Here is an 18133-nt window from a genome sequence, read left to right on the forward strand (position 1 = left end):
AAAAAATAAATCACAAAATGTCGAGTTCCTACTTTTTTTTTCAAAAATTAAATACTCTCATCTGGTATCAGAATATACCAATAAAGCACTCGTTCCATGTGATGAGATTTAATCCGAACTTTTCCACATTTTACGATCGCCGCGGACAGAAAATAAACCGCAAAAAGTCTTAAACTCGCTGCACAAAACATCCGACAGCTTCCCATCCCAAAGATAATACAAAAAGGGAAGCCGGTTTTTATTATTTTTTGGTGGTTATTCCAACTTGTCATCATCAGTGGGGAGCCCAGTTGTTACTCTTTACCACTTTTCATTTCTCGACACTCTCCCATCCCCTCCATCCCATCTTTCAACCAATCGGCGAGTGTCTCGTGACGGATATCTACCCGAGGGCGAAACGGGAAAAGTCGGATAAATTTTTCCCGAAAAATTTGTCTTTTCACCCCCGGGGCAGCAAAGAAAGAGAAGTACGGGAAGTTCGTTATCTAAAACTGTTCCCCATCCCCTTACCCCCCCCCCATACCTGCCTCTTAGATTCCAATTTTTTCTCCCTTCCTTAAAGTTTATTTCATTATATTTTTTAGTTATTATTTTGATATTTTTCAATTGTTTGACACGGTTTTGAATGCTGGTTTAGACAGAAAGAACTAATTATGTATGGGGGACAGTGCGAGAAGATTCAGTTGTTAAAGAGATTTGTTTTTGATATTTTTCTGATTAGGCAATTATTTAATTGATGATATTCATGAGCGAAGGAAAATTCAAATTCTATGTAATGAATTAAAATTTCTTTATTGACTTCGATGCGTCTATAAAAAGATATATTATGGAAATCCATCCTATTTGTGTTTGATGCAAGAATAATGGATAAACTATCTCAATAATGAATAAAGAATTTTCACTGTACAAGAAAACATGAAACTCAGGTGCATAGCACAGACGAAGAATACAAAAAATAGCATTTGTAGAAATCAGTAACACGCACACAATCAGAAAATTTCTAATTAAATAACAATATAATGCGACAAAAGAATTCATCCCATGATCAACATAAACTCAGGCGCATAACACAGACGAAATATACAATAAATAGCATCCAGAATAATAGAAATAGAAATCAGTAACACACACACACAATCAGAAAGTTGGTAATTAAATAACGATATAATGCGACAAAAGAATTCGTCCCATGATCAACATAAACTATCTCGAAGCTGTTTTTTTTTTAATTTTAATTAAAATGGATCGAAATTCTTACCGATAACTGCCAACCATATTAACGGCAAACAGGATATCTACACCATTTTAAAATTTTATTATTATTTTTTTTTTCTTTTTATGAATACGAAACTGGTTACGTAGATATTTCCTTAGTGTTAGCGATTTCTTAAAAATATTTCAGCGTAAGTTTTAACAAAACATTTAATTGTTACAGTAAAATTCAAAACATTATCACTGTTTCATCAAATATTTGATGGTGGGATTTTCTTTCATTGTTGAAAGTTGTGGAAAGAAGATATCAAGTATTATCTGTGCAGTTTAAAAGAGAAATCAACAGCATAGTTACATTACTTTAGAAGGCAATACGCAATTTTACCCTTTCTAGGGCCGTGGGAAGTATGCTTCCCACCAACTTTATCAATCTTTGTATGAAATTATGTAGGTTGGCATAAGTTCTGACACATTTTTTTAGTAAGTCAGAAACTTAGAGGCTTCAGCTCTTTATCTCAGACAAAATGATGTGTCTTGATATGTTACCTAATTCTTAATTAACCAAATTAATTAATAAATCAAATTAAATTTATCTAATAAGCTAAATGAATTCTTATTCTAATTTCCAGCCTAAAAATATTTTAACATAATATGACTAGAAAAAAAAATGGCCTTTTAAAGGGTTAAAATATATTACTTAGACTCTTAATCGCTGTCTGAGTTAAGAGACCTGACCTCATTGAGAAAGTCCATGTACACAATAATCAGAGCAATTTTAAGAATATAAAAGTTATATGGTCTTAATATCTGTCACGTTTTGATAAATAAAAAAATATTTTCTTGTGATGATAATGAACATAAGTTATATATAAGTTATTTATTAGTACTAAAATCTGCCTTTTTGTATCAGCTAGCCATCAAAGGCAATTAGTTATAATTTGAAGACCACATGCTGAATATTATTGTTATAAGTAATTGCATTTTTTGAGTCATGGTTTTCACAAACTGAAAAAGATATAAATCGAAAAAGAATTTTTACGAACTCGTGGAATTTGAGTCAATTAAAGTCTTTTCAAATTTTTCACCGATCACAATATTTTCTAATCCTGTATGAGAAAATAATAAAATAAATCACAAACCTTAAATTCGGTTTTCTAATTAAACAAATTACAGATATTATTATTGATCAAGAACAATATTATATTTTCTTCTATCCCATTATAATATTTTCACTCCTCACAACAAATTTTTACTGTATCGGCTATTTTATTTCTCTAATGTATTCAGGGCAGTTTTCCGTTTTGATTTATATGCACAATGGAATACATAAAACTGGGCGTGCTTTTGTTTTATGACAGCGGTTCTCTCTTTATTTTAGGTCGAAATGGCGTTCATCTGCAAACTTGTGCCAGTGCACAAATGGTCTGGCACAAAATGGAATGTTTACTGATTTTATTTTATGGGGCGATTTATTCTTCTCCCTTTCTTTTTTCTTTCATGGCGACACCAATGTGTTGAAGCGATCATTCTGAATTCTATAGTCAGTTTGTCGGCTGAATTGTTTGAAATGGAATATATTTTTTTTTTTTTTTTTTGCATGAAATTGAGATTTTGCACGATATGTATTTTTTGAAAAAAAAATCGTTTGCAGAAATGTGTTGAAAGAAATCGATGGTTTGTAGTCTGTTGAAAATGATGCAGTTAGCATATTTGGGTATTTATCGTTTGCAAATTATCGTCTGGAATACAATGAGAACAAAGAGATAAAAAACTGATAATTCTTTGTGTAAATTCATGATGTAATCGAGCAACCAGATTATGTTTCAAAACATTTTAAAGCCAAAATTAACTAATAAATTCTTAATTTTTTAATTCATTTTTGGTATATTTTTAAATTTTGTACTGGAGAAGTGTTCATTGTTTATTCAAAAGTGATTGTTATAACTGCAACTGTAAAACGAATCTCTTCTATTTTAGGAAATTCGTAAATATAGCATTACACCATCAAATGAATTTGGCTGATGTATCAAATCAATAAATGATGAGAATATAAAAAATATATATATATTTTTTTTTATTATTTTGTCATAAATGCTGTTTCTTTTTGTATATTTAAGTACACGCTATTTTAGATTTTTTCCTTCATTTTGGAAATATCTCGAGGCTAAAAAAATTCATTGAACCTTATAAACAGTAGAACTCCATCTATTGAAAATTTTAATGTATCGAAATTTTTCTCGCATGTATCGAAAATTACAATTAAATTATTTTTCTGGATTTCCCATATTTCAATTAAAAAACAATTTCTATATATCGAATATAATTTCTTTACATCGAATAAAAATGTCCAAACATTTTAGCATAAAAACTATGTATACTTACTTGCTATCAAAATGCAACCATTGATTTTATTCAGAAATAGGAATATAAATTGGTTATAAGTTCACATTGTAGTGCCAAAACTTTTAAAAAACTAAATTCATAGTTTCAGCAATCATTACGAAATTTATAAAAATATTTTTAATTTTCACATTCAAAATAATCCTAGTGTATGTTCATATGTTTCAGTTAAGAACGAACTGCAATAGGTTTCTTATTTTCATCTTGGTAATTTTGAACTACAATAGGTTTCTAAGAACGTTTCTTATTGCAGTTTTCATCTGGGAATGAATTGCAATAGATTTCTTATTTTCAACTTGGAAATTTTGAACTACAATAGGTTTCTAAGAACGTTTCTTATTGCAGTTTTCATCTGGGAATGAATTGCAATAGATTTTTTATTTTCAACTTGGAAATTTTGAACTACAATAGGTTTCTAAGAACGTTTCTTATTGCAGTTTTCATCTGGGAATGAATTGCAATAGATTTCTTATTTTCAACTTGGAAATTTTGAACTATAATAGGTTTCTATGAACATTTCTTCCTAGGCACATTTCTTTCTATTGCAGTTTTCATATAGAAACAAACTGCAATAGGTTTCTTTTTTCTTTTTTTTTTTTTTTTTTCATCTTGGAAATTTTGTTTTGAATGTCATAAATACTAAGTGAAATTTTTTTCCTTTCATTTATTAGATCGAGAATCAATCTCTCCGAGCTCTCCGCCAACAACGCAAGTCGACTATCGTCCGTGGTCAAAAGAATGTGGTCACTCGAGACCTTCCCATGTACCAGAAGGCGCTTGAGCGGCATGGTTTCCAAGTTTACCATCCCCCATGGTACAGGAAGCATAGGATTGCAGATAAGAACAGCACCGTCTACTTCGTCATGGACAGTGAGTGGTTTTTTTTAGTTTCTTTACTTTTTTCTCTTGCATTAATATTAGACGAATATATACTTTTTATTTTCTTATATTTTTATGATGGACTTTATTTGTAAATCTTAAATACTAAAGATAATTACAACAGAATTTGATAATTCATTGCGTTTTTTAGAAACTTATAATCTGCAACATATCCAGAATTATTCAAAATTTGGAAGGTTCCTTAATAATTTACTTCCTTAACTCTAAAATATATAAAAATATCACTTCCAAAAAATTTTACAGTGATATTTAAAGTCAAAATATCGAATTCGTATTTTTCTTAAGGATTAAAATATTTTCTCTACGCATGTACAAATATGCGAAAAGTTGAAATTCACAAAATATGAGCAATCCGATTAACTGGAGAGATTTTAAAAAAAAATTAAATACCTACTTCCGGCATTTTAAGATCAAACCCAAGAACTAAGAATTGGAAGTGAAGAGATCCCTGGAGGGCACAGACGTCTACCCAAACTGCCGATGATAACTTTTTTTTTCTTTTTGAGAATGTGAGAGTTTGTTTAGTTTTGAAAATCTAGAAAGGAAGAATAGAGGCATGAACTGACAGATAGGATATTGCACAAAAAATAAACGGGACTTCAACAGTTCGTTCTTCGGTGCAACCGTTTATATGTTCAGTCACAATGGACATAGGAGGAAGTTGAAATATATTTATCCAAATAATGTTCTGTAGAATAATTTCAGAATTTATAAGAGACTTCGAAAAACCTTAACGTTCCTAGTCTGAACCTAATTTTATAGTAATTTCATATCTTCAAATTATGTTGTCCGATTCTTTTAAAAATAATATTAACATGAAAAAATGAGGGTTCTCCTTTCAAATTTTTTTCTGTATATCTACGAATGTAACATTTTTGGGTGTAGCAATAAAATTAAATTGCCGCTTCAGAACATGTTCAACTTCCGTAGACTTATTAAGTCCTAAATTTCGACTATCAGATTTAATTTTCACCTATCATTGTTTTACTTTTAAAATTTACTATAAATTATATAAGAGCGATAATATGAACAGAATGTAATTCCAGAAGCGTGTGTAAAAAAACAATTATTTAAAACGTTTGGACCCAAAAAAATTATATCATTTATTTAATGTCGTTCTTTAACTTTTTTTTTTTCCTATTTACAATCCGAAGAGAAATTCCTATTCTCTAGCTGGCAACGTTTTCAGTTCCCAATTCAACTCTCGTTCATATCAAAATCTAATCGTTTGGAATTTTGCATTATTCTTTGAATATATTCTTATTTCGACTTCGTGTCTTTTTCATACTTTTCCGTAAGTAAATTGCTATTATTATTAATAATATTAAATTAAAAATATTTTCTTGCATCTCAAGGGTTTATTTATGTCCATAGACAAAAACAAAATATTGCTGTAAATCATCTTTAAAAATGTTTTTTAAATTTTATTGAGATAAAAGAAAAATAGTGAGGGATTAAAATTAATATCACTGAAAATTAATTTTTTTGAAACGTGTTTGTAGTGTTTTGCTAAAGTTATGTCCATGTAATTGTACTTTCCAAAGTTATTAAGGAAAAATTATTAACAATATGACCAATTTTTAATTAAAAATCTAATTAAAATTTTGAGATTTCCTTTCTAAGATGGTTACACAGAAATAGACTGTCAGCCAAAATGGTATCTCTAGTTGCTATTGGTGCCTTGTAGATTTGCTTTGTACTTTTTTTTTTCACAATGCATGTCTTATTATGGCTTTCGCAAAATTCAGTTCACATATAGTATGCCTATCTGTGGGCACAATCATGTAAACATCAACAGGGAATTTCTCTTGAAAGCTTTCTCGTTTATTCTCTAATGTATATACTTAAATACTAATAACACCAATTTATTGATGCACAATTGTTTCGAAAGAACTTAGAATGCTATCTTCGATGATCCATTGTTGATATGTTATTGCTGGTAATATCTCCTTTTTGTGTAATATATGCCCGTTAAAGATTGTTTTTTAAAAATTTAATTAAAAATTCATGGCAAATATTAAATAAAATATATTTCCAACTGGTTTAAGATATGTGGCTACGTTTGGGCTGAATTTTGCTATATTTTTTTTAGTATTTACATAAAAAAGATTGAAGAAACCTCTATGAAGCCTAAATATACCAGTTAAGTGCCAAAGGTTTTCTTTAAATTGGTCAAAAGGGCGTTTTTTGCTAAAAAGAGGTATAAAGGAAGAATCTTCTAGTTTAAAGATTTATCAAATGATTTGCCTAAAATTTTACAGATAGCTGAAGAAATATATTATCTAGTTCCTGAAGTAAAACATCAGCTGCCTTTTTATCCATTCTTTAAGTAACGAGGTTCGACTGATAAATAATGCTAATTTTTCAATTTTATCGTATTATGAAGGACTAAAACAACTATGAAATATTTCTAAATGATTAGACTACTTATTCTCTAGTTCAAGAACTGTAGAATATATTGAGAAATGAATATACCAAATTTAATAAAAAAATATCCTTTAGATTTTATTTTATGAAGTTTCTCATAAGAAAATCATATTCTATATTTGAGAGAACAGTATTAAAGATGTGAAGTAGCATTAAAACATATGTAATTCCAAATATAAAAATCAGTGTAACTTCCCATAAAATAGACTTATTAGACAAAAATGTGTTTAAAAAATAGACGAAATTCAAACGATTTTATATATACGCCTGTTCAAACATTAAAAGTATTAAAAGAAATTTCATAGTTTCTTCAAAAATGGATTTATCAACATAGCCTCATACTTTAAATTTCAAAAAAAATTATATTTTTAGTGATATCAGTTTTATACCATTTTAATAAGCACTACAAAATTAACTTTAAACACAATTTGTGAACAACTTTTTTCCTGCAGGTGATCACATGCGAAAAATAACAAGATTTTTACTGATAGGTATGAATAAATTAATAACGTTTCTGCAAAATAGTAAAAATGCTTATAATAGATATAATATCAAAAATAAACATTAGATTTTTCGGTTTAATGCTAAACCGATCTTAAATTTATCTCTAAATATTCAGTATCCATTTAATAATGATTATGTCTTTAGGCTGCATTTCTTTCTGTAAATTACTATTTAAAAACCGTTATACACAGAATACAGCTGTTAATGCAATCAAGCAAGACGAGACAGATGAGTTTAATCTAAAATATTATCATTCTGCGATGCTTCAAATTAGGGAATCTTTTTTCTTTCTCATTCCCTTCGCTTCTTCCTTTTTTGTATTTGCATTTCTTAACTTTCTGGTGATATAACTATTCCAAATATAAGGTTTCACTTGATTTCACTAAGAGTGATAGTTAAAATCGAAATTATTTCTTTAATCATGCCATCATTCCTATTCTAATAGTCAAAGACGATAAAAAAAAAAGTTAATGCCTTTCCAATTCCTTTGTTTCGAACAATGTAACGTTAGTTTTAATTACGCAATAGAAAGCTTTTTCAATTCTTTCAGTTTAATTGAACGGCAACAGAATTCCGCTTAATTTAACAATTTCCATTTCCATTTGTTTGAGCATCGCTTTAAAACCCCGTTTAATTCGGCGACTGAATTTAAATAGAAACAAAATGGTTATTGAAGCTACAACGATTATTGTCATCGTTATTACAAGAATAATTGTCGAGCTTTTAAATTCATGCTAAAATGAATTTTTCTTTTCGAAGCTTTTAAAAAATGTTTCATACGTTATTTTGAAAATTATTTGTGAAAACAATCGCTGATTAAGCTAGAATTTCAAAATGGAAAAACTTAAAAGTATGTTGTTATTGGAATTTTGCAATAAAAATGCACGTTCCATCAATTCTGGAGTTTGAAAGTTGTTATTTATTTTTTATTATACACGTTACTTAGTCGTCGGATTAAACTACGTAGATACTTGGAGAATAACTTTCATTACAAATAAATAAATAATCAGACATTTTAAAGAAAGCTATTAAATGTTAATTTTGAAATTTAATGCGCCATTTTTGCAATAATAACTAAATACTTTTCATCTCATTCATTTTCATGTTTAGCATTCAACACATATTTTGAAGATTAGAATTTAATTTTTATTTGTTTGCTAAACGTAGACATTAATTTGCATTAATTATTTTATACTAGACGTCTTTGGGGACCAATTTATTTTCAGTTTCTTGGGTATTAAATACACTTTAAAAAAATTTCTCGTTGATTTAAGGCAGAAAAATATAAATTTAACGAAATCAGTCTATAAGAATTTATTGTCCTTGCGAATGAAAAAGTATATATTGGGAAATAAAAGCGGGAGTCATTTCCTGTTTTGAAGTTAATACCAAAGAAAACAACTCATTTTCTTAATTTTAAAAGGGATAGAACACGTGATTAAATTATTTAATGACGTGTAATTATTTAATAATTAATTATTATTTGACGAAAAAATGAAATTAAAATATTAAAATTTTACCACAACAATAAAAAAAAAAACATTGTTACAGATTGCATATCAGGCAGAAATTTTTAAAATAATTATAAAAATAGAGAAAAAAAATTCGACAGAAGTGAAATTGGTATCAATATATTTATATTGTTTTGAATATTAAAATAATGTAAAAATCAGTTTTGCAAGATAATATTTTGGAAGATATAGCTGAAAAAAATATTTAAAAAATTATTTAGTGTTTGAAAATTAGAATTTTTAATTAATTTTTGGATTCTAAAAAATTACTTATTTTATTATTTGCAAATATGTTTATTCGGCAACTAGAAAAATAAAGTTCTTAATTAATTTGCTTCGGCCCCCTCTCAACTTTAGCAACCTAGGCAGTTGCCTATATGGAAATCCCCGTTAGATGTCTTAAATTAACCCTTTAAATGGCCATTTTTTATTATGTTAAAAAATTAATGGGCCATATTATGTTTAAAAAAATTTGGACTTGAAATTAGAATAAGAAAAGGGATTTATTTAGCTTATTAGATAAATTTAATTTGATTAATTAATAATCAAATAACAAATCAAGACACATCATTTTGTGTGAGATAAAGAACTGAAGCATCTTAGTTTCTGTTTTACTAAAAAATGTGTCAGAACTTACGCCAACCTACATAATTTCATACAAAGATTGATAAATTTGGTGGGAAGCATACTTCCCACGGTCAAGAAAGGGTTAAGAATAAATCACAATATGTTGTCTGTCTTAATATAAACTCCTCCGAATTCCACCATTACTCCTCTGATCCTTTAAAACTATAAGAACAGGATAATATTTTTTATATTTATGCTTCTTATATAAAGTGTGAAAATTAAAGATTGTAGTATATATAAGTTGGATAATATTGTGAAGTGAAATATTTATTTTACAATGTCGATAGACGCTCTTTGCGTGTCCATGTCATTAAGAATGCAAATCGCAATAATCGAGCGGTTTTTTCTCCAGATTATTGACTTTGTAGATTGTAAATTATTATTATAGAATGCAATTGTTTTTAATTTCTGTTTATTAGATAGATTTAAAATTATGAATTTAAGTTAATCGATCTGCAGTAAGTAATTGTGGGCACTAATTAAAAATGCAGATACTGTGAAATAAAAGTGGAAGTGAAAATCCTTCTTTTTGGGTCTTAATTTTGACATTGGCAAAAACACGCGATGCAATGTTTTGATGGATGAATTCAGATTTAATAATAACTTTAAAGCATCGTATAATTTCTAAGCTTGGAAAAAATTTATAAAAGTAAAGAAGCCAATGGTAATGATCTCTTCAAGCTTTTTCGCACACTCTCTAATAAAAATGTTATCCCAGTGGACACTTTGCATGGTATTGGCGTACAATAGTCACGAAATATTAATCTTTGCTATGAATTAAGCATTTTTACTTAATCTGTCAAGTGATTCTTGGCTAGAATTTTGGCGATGAATCCCTGGTAAGCGTTGTAATGTCTTGATCTAGACTGATCAAATAACGAAGCAAAATTTCCAGACAATTCTTTATTTTAACAGCCCTATATATACAAAGAACAACTTGTTCTAATCTTGGTTAAATAAATAATTATTTACACCTGTAGTAGGAGATAAACAGTCAAAGTAGAAGGTTTTCTTGAAACTCAGTTGGTTCTCGGACTCAGAGGGGTCTGTGACATGGAGATTCGTCAAAATCTCGAATCCGAATTTTTTGACGATTACTATATTTGCTCTAAATTACTTATACGAGAAAGTAAAAATGAGCATAAAATGATGATAAAAATGGAAGGATAAATGAAAAAGATATCATTAAAGAAGTATTTTTTTGAATTTAATATGATTCGAAAGCCATTTTCGTGAGATCAATGGTTCTGGTAAATATGGTCATCTATTTCATTAGGTAAGTTTTAGAGATTATCCATCTACTGACGTTCAACATATTTTTGAACTCAATTAAACTTTCTGTTTAAAGCTTATTATTTTTTTAAATTTTTTTTACATCTTCTTTCTTCTGACCGCATGAAGTATTCGACCCAACGGGTAGCATCTAGAATAATATTTTCTAGATCCATCAATTATGTGCAGCTATAATATGAAGCAGTCTAGAACTTTCTTATATCGATTTGTTAACATTAAACCGTTGCCAGTCCACAATAAGTAATATGAAGGATTTCTATGACGTACTTTATCATTTTATATAGATACTATTTCAGTCTTTATTTCTAAGATAATTAAGCACTTCATTTTGAAAACAGAAAGACATTTCCAACCACCATTTGGTCAAACACAAGAAATGCATTATCGTTTCCGATTCGAATTATCTCTGTCAGCCAGTCCATTGGTTTTTCTAATCACTTTGCAACATCCACCAACCTTTCTTTCTTCTCTGGATGAGAAACGGTTGCTGCTCAAACAATGAAGTGGACAGACAATTAAGTCCAACCGGAAGTTGTTTATTCCTTCTCCTGGACGCTAAGTGGTTCTCTGCGTCTCATAATCGTAACCGTCAATATTTGATGCCTCAGTTGAAGAAAACATGGTTCTTCCATCTCAGGTGGCTCATTTTTTTTGTACATCATTCAGACTGCATGCAGCAGCATAGAGAGTAGAAAAAGTTAGTGCAGTGTGCTTTGCTCGTAAAAGAAGCAAGAGTTTTTTTACTGTGAAATAGCCACTTAGGAAGGACAATAGAAAGATTTTTATAATAGATATCTGTCTTCTACTTACTAATAAATCTTAATCAAAGCATGCGTATATAAAATGTGAGTTATTACGAGTCATTCTTTGGATTAGTTTTAGTTAACACGTTTGAAAATATGTTTATGAAAATTCAAACAAAAATTCAAATTTACCAATGTAACTATTCCATGCCAACGTTGGCGATATTTAATAAATTTCGCTAATAAATTCGTCAGTTTCCCAGATTAACTCTCAATGTATTATTTTGATACAGTGATTACATTCAAAATGTACTTCTTTTAATTTTCTACTTTTTTTAGTTATTTGGAATGGCACATGTACGTATTTGGGGGTCTTAATCAATGTACATTATGAGACAGCTTTTAATGAGATAAACAGTGCAATTCGGTTTTGACGGCAACCAAAAAGCGCTAAGAAAAAAGTTCGCCAAATTATAGAAATATACACAAGTGCTTTAATATTTATTATGAAAAATTTTGAACGTGCGAATTGCATGCTTCGAGTTCATCTTGTCAATTCCATTTTTACTGCAGTAAGTTTAGCCATTTGTCAAGCATTAGATGTCCTCGTTGTTCCGGGAAAGGATTGCTTGATTCTTACGGATAGCTACTCTGCGCTCACATCGTTGAAGAATATTTCTCTCCAATCGCCAAAAATTATCCAACGTATTGCATCCAATGTTGAAACTTTAACCAAACTAAATCAAACAGAAATATTCTTCTTGTGGGTACCTGGTCATTCGAATATAATCTGGAACGAGCTTCCAGATCGCTTAGCCAAAGAAGTGACAGAAAATACACCTTGGATTGAATGAATCTCTCCTGAAGATATAATCTCAAGCCTCAAAAAAGTGTTGCATCAGATCACAATCAATAATTATAGAAACAGTAAATATTTCATTTCCTTAGGTGACATCCCTAGCATTGAAGCACTATCTTCCTGGTCCAAAAATCGGCGGGAAGATGTTGTCTTCACCAGACTAATCAGCAAAATAATTATAACACCAGGACTGTTGAATCGTTTTAATCTATAAAATGATCCTCTTTGTCAGGAATGTAATAGCATTAACGATATTGAACACATAATTCTCTCGTGCCAAAAAGTATACATATTATAGAGACAAATTGTGGACTTTTCTACAGTTGGATAAGCAAGATATCTCCTTCAAAAATGTTCTGCGTAAAATAACTGCAAACAAGACCAATCTGCAAGTTTCTCTTCAAGCGATGAAGCATTTCAATGTCTACCAACTTTATTGACCACCTTCTGTTGAGACATTTTTTGAGACTTTTATCATCATTCCGTGTTGCGGGAACTGTCCGCCTTATTGTACCTATTCTTTTCACAGGAACTTTAGAATCTCGAATATGAACTAAATCGCATCACCGGAACTGCTTTGTTACTGTTAACTGACTGAAACTTCATCTGGGAACAGTGGATAACAGCCATTGTTGCTATCAATCCTACTTCTTTCAAGTTCAAGTGAATTGCAAGTGACGATTGAAATCGCCAAATGGGCGACATTTTTTCTTGGCGCTTTTTGGTCGCCGTTACAACCGACAAGTACCAGATAAACAATTAAGTTTCACATTTGTACACATTTATAGCATGTTAATGGTTTATTGTAGATTAATTTATTTTTTACATTCTCATATACATAATATAAAGAAAGGGTACAAGCGGTGTTTAACCTCCTGCTTGGCGCAATTTTCAAAAATCGCCAACTCACCAAAAACGGTCTTGCGCCGTGTTTTCCGAAATGTTCAAAAGCGAGGGAGCAGATGTCCACGCATAGCGCATAATTAAGACGAAAGAAAATAGGTTTGCCAGTCTGGAGGTTGCCAGCTTTGGCGCGTTATCTCAACTTGGCGAAGTAGGGGGTTAAACTCCGGTTAACCCAAAAGAAAATATAGTAATCGCCAAAAAATTCTTGATTTTGATGAATCTCTACGTTTTAGACCTCCCTGAGTTTGGAAAACATATTTTGGAAAATGTCCTTTTGTCTGTGACAAAGATGACTGAAAAACGCTTTGAACTAGATGGATGAAAATTGGTATACGGTTTTTACACAACATTCGTAGATTTCTATCAAATTTTGAGCAAAATCTACTCAGATGAAGTCTGGCTGTTCGAATATAATTTAACGCGATAACTATGAAGCGAAAAAAGCCAGATGAATGAAATTCAATACACAAAAGTAATATCTTCAGTCTAGACACCTAAAAAATTTTGTGCCAAATCCGACAAGAGATTGACTGTCTGTTGGTCTGTACAATATAAACGCGATAACTCAAAGACACAATGACGTAAATATATAGAAATTGGTATATAATTTTATGACAATAAATGTAGTCCTGTGTGAATTTTTATTGGAATAGATTGGGGAAAACGCATTTACAACTCAAATTTGATATTTGGATATTATTAAATACATGCCAGGGATTGATCACCAAAACACTCGCCAAGGATGACACAACATATTGTTACAAAATTTTTTCTACAAATACCACCAATCAATCGTAATAATGCAGCGCATTTAATCGCTAGTTCAGCAGCTTGCTTGCTGTCTAATCCTCTAATATCTCTTACTTATCGGCGACTCCGACTACTCTCACACACGACTTCTCTGCAGCTTCAGAGTGACCATCTTTTATAGTTCCTGGAGGCGAGGCTAGAACCTTCTGACCAATCAGGGTGTACCTTGGTGTATCTCCGTTCTTCGTGGATGGATCATGAAAATTCTCGAACTTTCTAGTATTATCCATTTAGTCGCCAAGCTCAGCACACACAGAACAGATCTTACATCGGTTTTTCTTACAATGACACTATTCGTACTGGGTAGCAAAATTACAGATTTGTAACAATATTCAGCGAAAATGCTAAATTCACGCTAAAGGTTAATATTTCGTAACTATTGACTATTATACGACATTGTTATGCAAGACGTTCTCTGGGATAACATCCTTATTAGAATGCGTGAGAGAATATGTAGGGAAGACCGCTAGAGCTGATTTATTTTATTAAAATATATATGTTCATATATTACGATTGAAGGTCGGGATAGCCTAGTTGGTAGAGCGTTGGACTCACATCCCTTAGGTTGTGAGTTAGAACCCCGCCGCACGAAGACTCTCCGTATGTGTAGTTGCTGGCGAACGTATAAATCTGTCGTGGTCACAAAGTCCTCCATGACGAGAATAATATCACAGGGGGTACTGGTTCAGAGGTGATCGTTCTCTGATTCAGGTCTAAATTACGATCTGTGGTTGAGTGAATGAAATGCATGAATGAAGTCCGCCCCGTAAAAAGGGTTGTGATGCGTGAGTGTGTGTATGCCATCTTCATTTGAGCTAGAAGTCAGGCTTCTGCCCTCGGGTGCTCAGAGATCTTTACCCTCAGAAGCTACTGCAAAAACACTTGGCTTAAAATAGTCACACTACAACATATAGTACGATTCCGGGCTGCCGAAATCTGTATTTGTGTATAATATTATTGGAGAAAAGATTCGGTATTCGAAATATTCTGATAACCAAGTGAATGTAATGAATAATAATAGGGCGGCCTGACCAATTATACTTGATAAAGTGTTGATTTTATCCAAATATTTGATCATGCACGGAATTTGTATTTTTTACGAATTTATTTATTTGTCAACTAGGGAAATACAGTTTTGTAACCTTGCTTGTAACCTCGTTACATCTAACTGACTCTAGACAATTGCCTAGTTTGCCTGGTTACAAATCCCGATTCACGTTGTTAAGTTGAAAGGTAGACAGACAGAATTGGAAAAAATATATTTTCCGGATTCAGAGAAGTCTGATTTGTGAAGATTCTTTATTCTTCAATCTTTAATGTCTAATTCTTTTTGAACGATGGCAGCATTTTCTGCTGTAGGAGAAAACGGAAATTGTTTTTCATGAAAGTGTTTACTTATAAAAAGTTGCATACAGCTATTTCAAAACTTAACCCTAAATACTATAATATATTAATGGATAAAGCTACTGACTTTTAATAGGAAACGAAAGTTCTATTAGTTTTTGGATAGAAATTGTTTGTTTTGTAGTTCAAGGTAACATTTATCTTTTTTTATTCCAAAAAACGGAGCGTTTTCTGCTGTGCATCAAACAACTTTGGAAGTGACTTATGGTCATAAAAAAAAACTTTCGAATTTCTATTGATGTAGAGTGATGCCACTTGGATGTTTTCCAAGTAATAAAACTAACCTCGAATATATCATAAGCGCGCCACGGGAAACCGATATTTTGCGGATAAAAGTGATACATCCAATAAATTTTTTGAAGGAACAATGTTCCGGAAAAATTGAAGAAAAAAAAATTGGAAAAACGAAGTTGTAGTAAAGTTGTTGAGTGAAATATTTTATCAGTATTTGAAATTCGTAATTTTTTAAGAAGTACCTGGCAACATCAAAAAAATCTGATTTCTATGAACTGGGTTTTTGGACTGGATAGTTTTTCCGCGAGTTTGCAAATTGTACAGACCAAGTCTATGGCAAAGGATACCGACGTGCTCTGATTGGTTTAAGCCTTGGCATCTTTTTGGCAATGTTTTGCCAAAAAGATCCCATACTGAAATATATTTTTATGAAAATAAATAAAATTGTGAATTTATCCCCCCATCCTATTTTTTACGGTTTACATGTAATATTAATCTGGAACACATATACAGCAGAAAAGATCAAATCCTGAAACCTAAATTCAGGAAATATAAAAATTACAATTTATTAAAAATATTTTGTGTGTGCGTTTTTTCTTAATATTATTTTGATATAACTAAAAATATTAGCTACGAAATCACATATTCCATTAAAGCTTACATATTTATACGTTTTGGGCATTAAGTAATCATCTCCCCATATGTAGTGGATGGGAAAGTAACAAACGTTCAGCAACAAGTTTCAATGACTGCATAAATTATCTAATAAAGGCACGAAAATAATAGAATAATTAGAATTATTTAATTGCTGCATCATATGTTGAGTAATTACTTTCAAATAGTTTTTATACTTCTGTGCACAAACAACATTAGTTACTTGTATTACTAGTATTATTAGTAATATTTATTATTATTATTAATTAGTATTAGTAGTATTATTAGTAATATTTAGAGAAAATAATTATATTAATAAGAATTAGATCGTGTTGATATTCACTCATATCTTCCATAAAACTAATGAAAGGTACAAGGTTTGAGCCAAATAAGCGAAAACTTCTCTATTATGAGTGCAAAACATTGCCAAAAAGATGCCAAGACTTAAACCAATCAGAGCACGTCGGTGTCCTTTGTCATAGACTTAGTCTGTACAATTTGCGAACTCGCAGTTTTTCCCCCTTTGTTTCAAAAGTACTTTACAGAATTTTCTGTAGTAGTTAATGTTTTGATATTTTTTTTAAATATTGTTTTTTATCAGTTCTGCTTTTAATTTTTACACATATGTTGATCGTAATTTTTGATATTTATTTTAACATAAAATACAACACTTGCAAGAAGAATAGCAAGCAATTAATAAACATATGTTTGACAGTTTCAAATCACTTTCTATCTACATTATAAAATTCGTTAAAATATATAAAAACAAACGAGTTTTAAAGCAATACAGGAAGTTTCTTATAAAAATAAATTTATTTATTTCTAGATATCTATAGTTCAAACTAATGGACGATTAAAAAACAGATTTTTAATAGAAGACTTTAAGAAGATATATTCTGAAGAAAAAATAAGAGTCAAAAATCTCTACTGATAATGGAAGTTTGTGTGTTTATGCATATGCTACCGCTCTAGAGACCAGACCATTCCATCGAGAACTAAACTTGGCGCATACCAAACGGTGACAAATATGCATCTCGGCACGAGTTCCTTTGTAATATGAACTTAAAACAAGTAATATATATAAAAAAAATTAAGTCAATTCCTACTTATGTCAACAAAAAAATTTTTAGTTACTTTTTATTAAATAATTACAATTAATATAAATATGTATATACATATGATAGAATTACAATATTAAGTAGCAAAAATTCCTACTTATTTTCTTATATTATTTATATATATCTTTATAATCGGGTGTAGCGTCAATAATTTCAGAGCTTGGCGACATGGTGATGGATTTGGCGACCAAATATTAATTACTGGACAAATTTAATTAATGAATTAATATTTGAAAGACAAATATTTACTTCAAGTATCATCCACTAAAAGTTTTAAAAAATGTATTTGAACTTGAGTGGATGAATAAAAAGTATTTTTTTAAGGATTGAAAATTTGAACAAGATATATAGAGAGAGTGTGAACTAATAGTAGGAATGGAATTAATCTAAATTTTGACATTTTCCCCTTCTAACTTTTAAAAATATTACAGCACAAAAGTTATCATCAATTATCATCATCTTAAAATTCAAAAATTGTCTTTTTAATTATACTAATTTGATAGTTATGCAAATTTTTACTGAATTTTAACA

At 30.2% G+C, this 18133-nt stretch overlaps 1 protein-coding gene across 3 annotated transcripts in view; it reads left to right on the forward strand.

Moving 5' to 3' along the window:
* Positions 1-18133, forward strand: part of LOC129987574 (cadherin-like and PC-esterase domain-containing protein 1) — a 373319-nt gene that overhangs the window by 212639 nt on the left and 142547 nt on the right. For all 3 annotated transcript variants that reach the window (XM_056095568.1, XM_056095666.1, XM_056095622.1), the window contains one exon: positions 4284-4482. In XM_056095568.1, coding sequence (XP_055951543.1) covers positions 4284-4482 — 199 coding nt within the window. The remainder of the gene's footprint in view (positions 1-4283; positions 4483-18133) is intronic.

Source organism: Argiope bruennichi, chromosome 1, assembly GCF_947563725.1.
Source record: "Argiope bruennichi chromosome 1, qqArgBrue1.1, whole genome shotgun sequence".
NCBI lineage: Eukaryota > Metazoa > Arthropoda > Arachnida > Araneae > Araneidae > Argiope > Argiope bruennichi.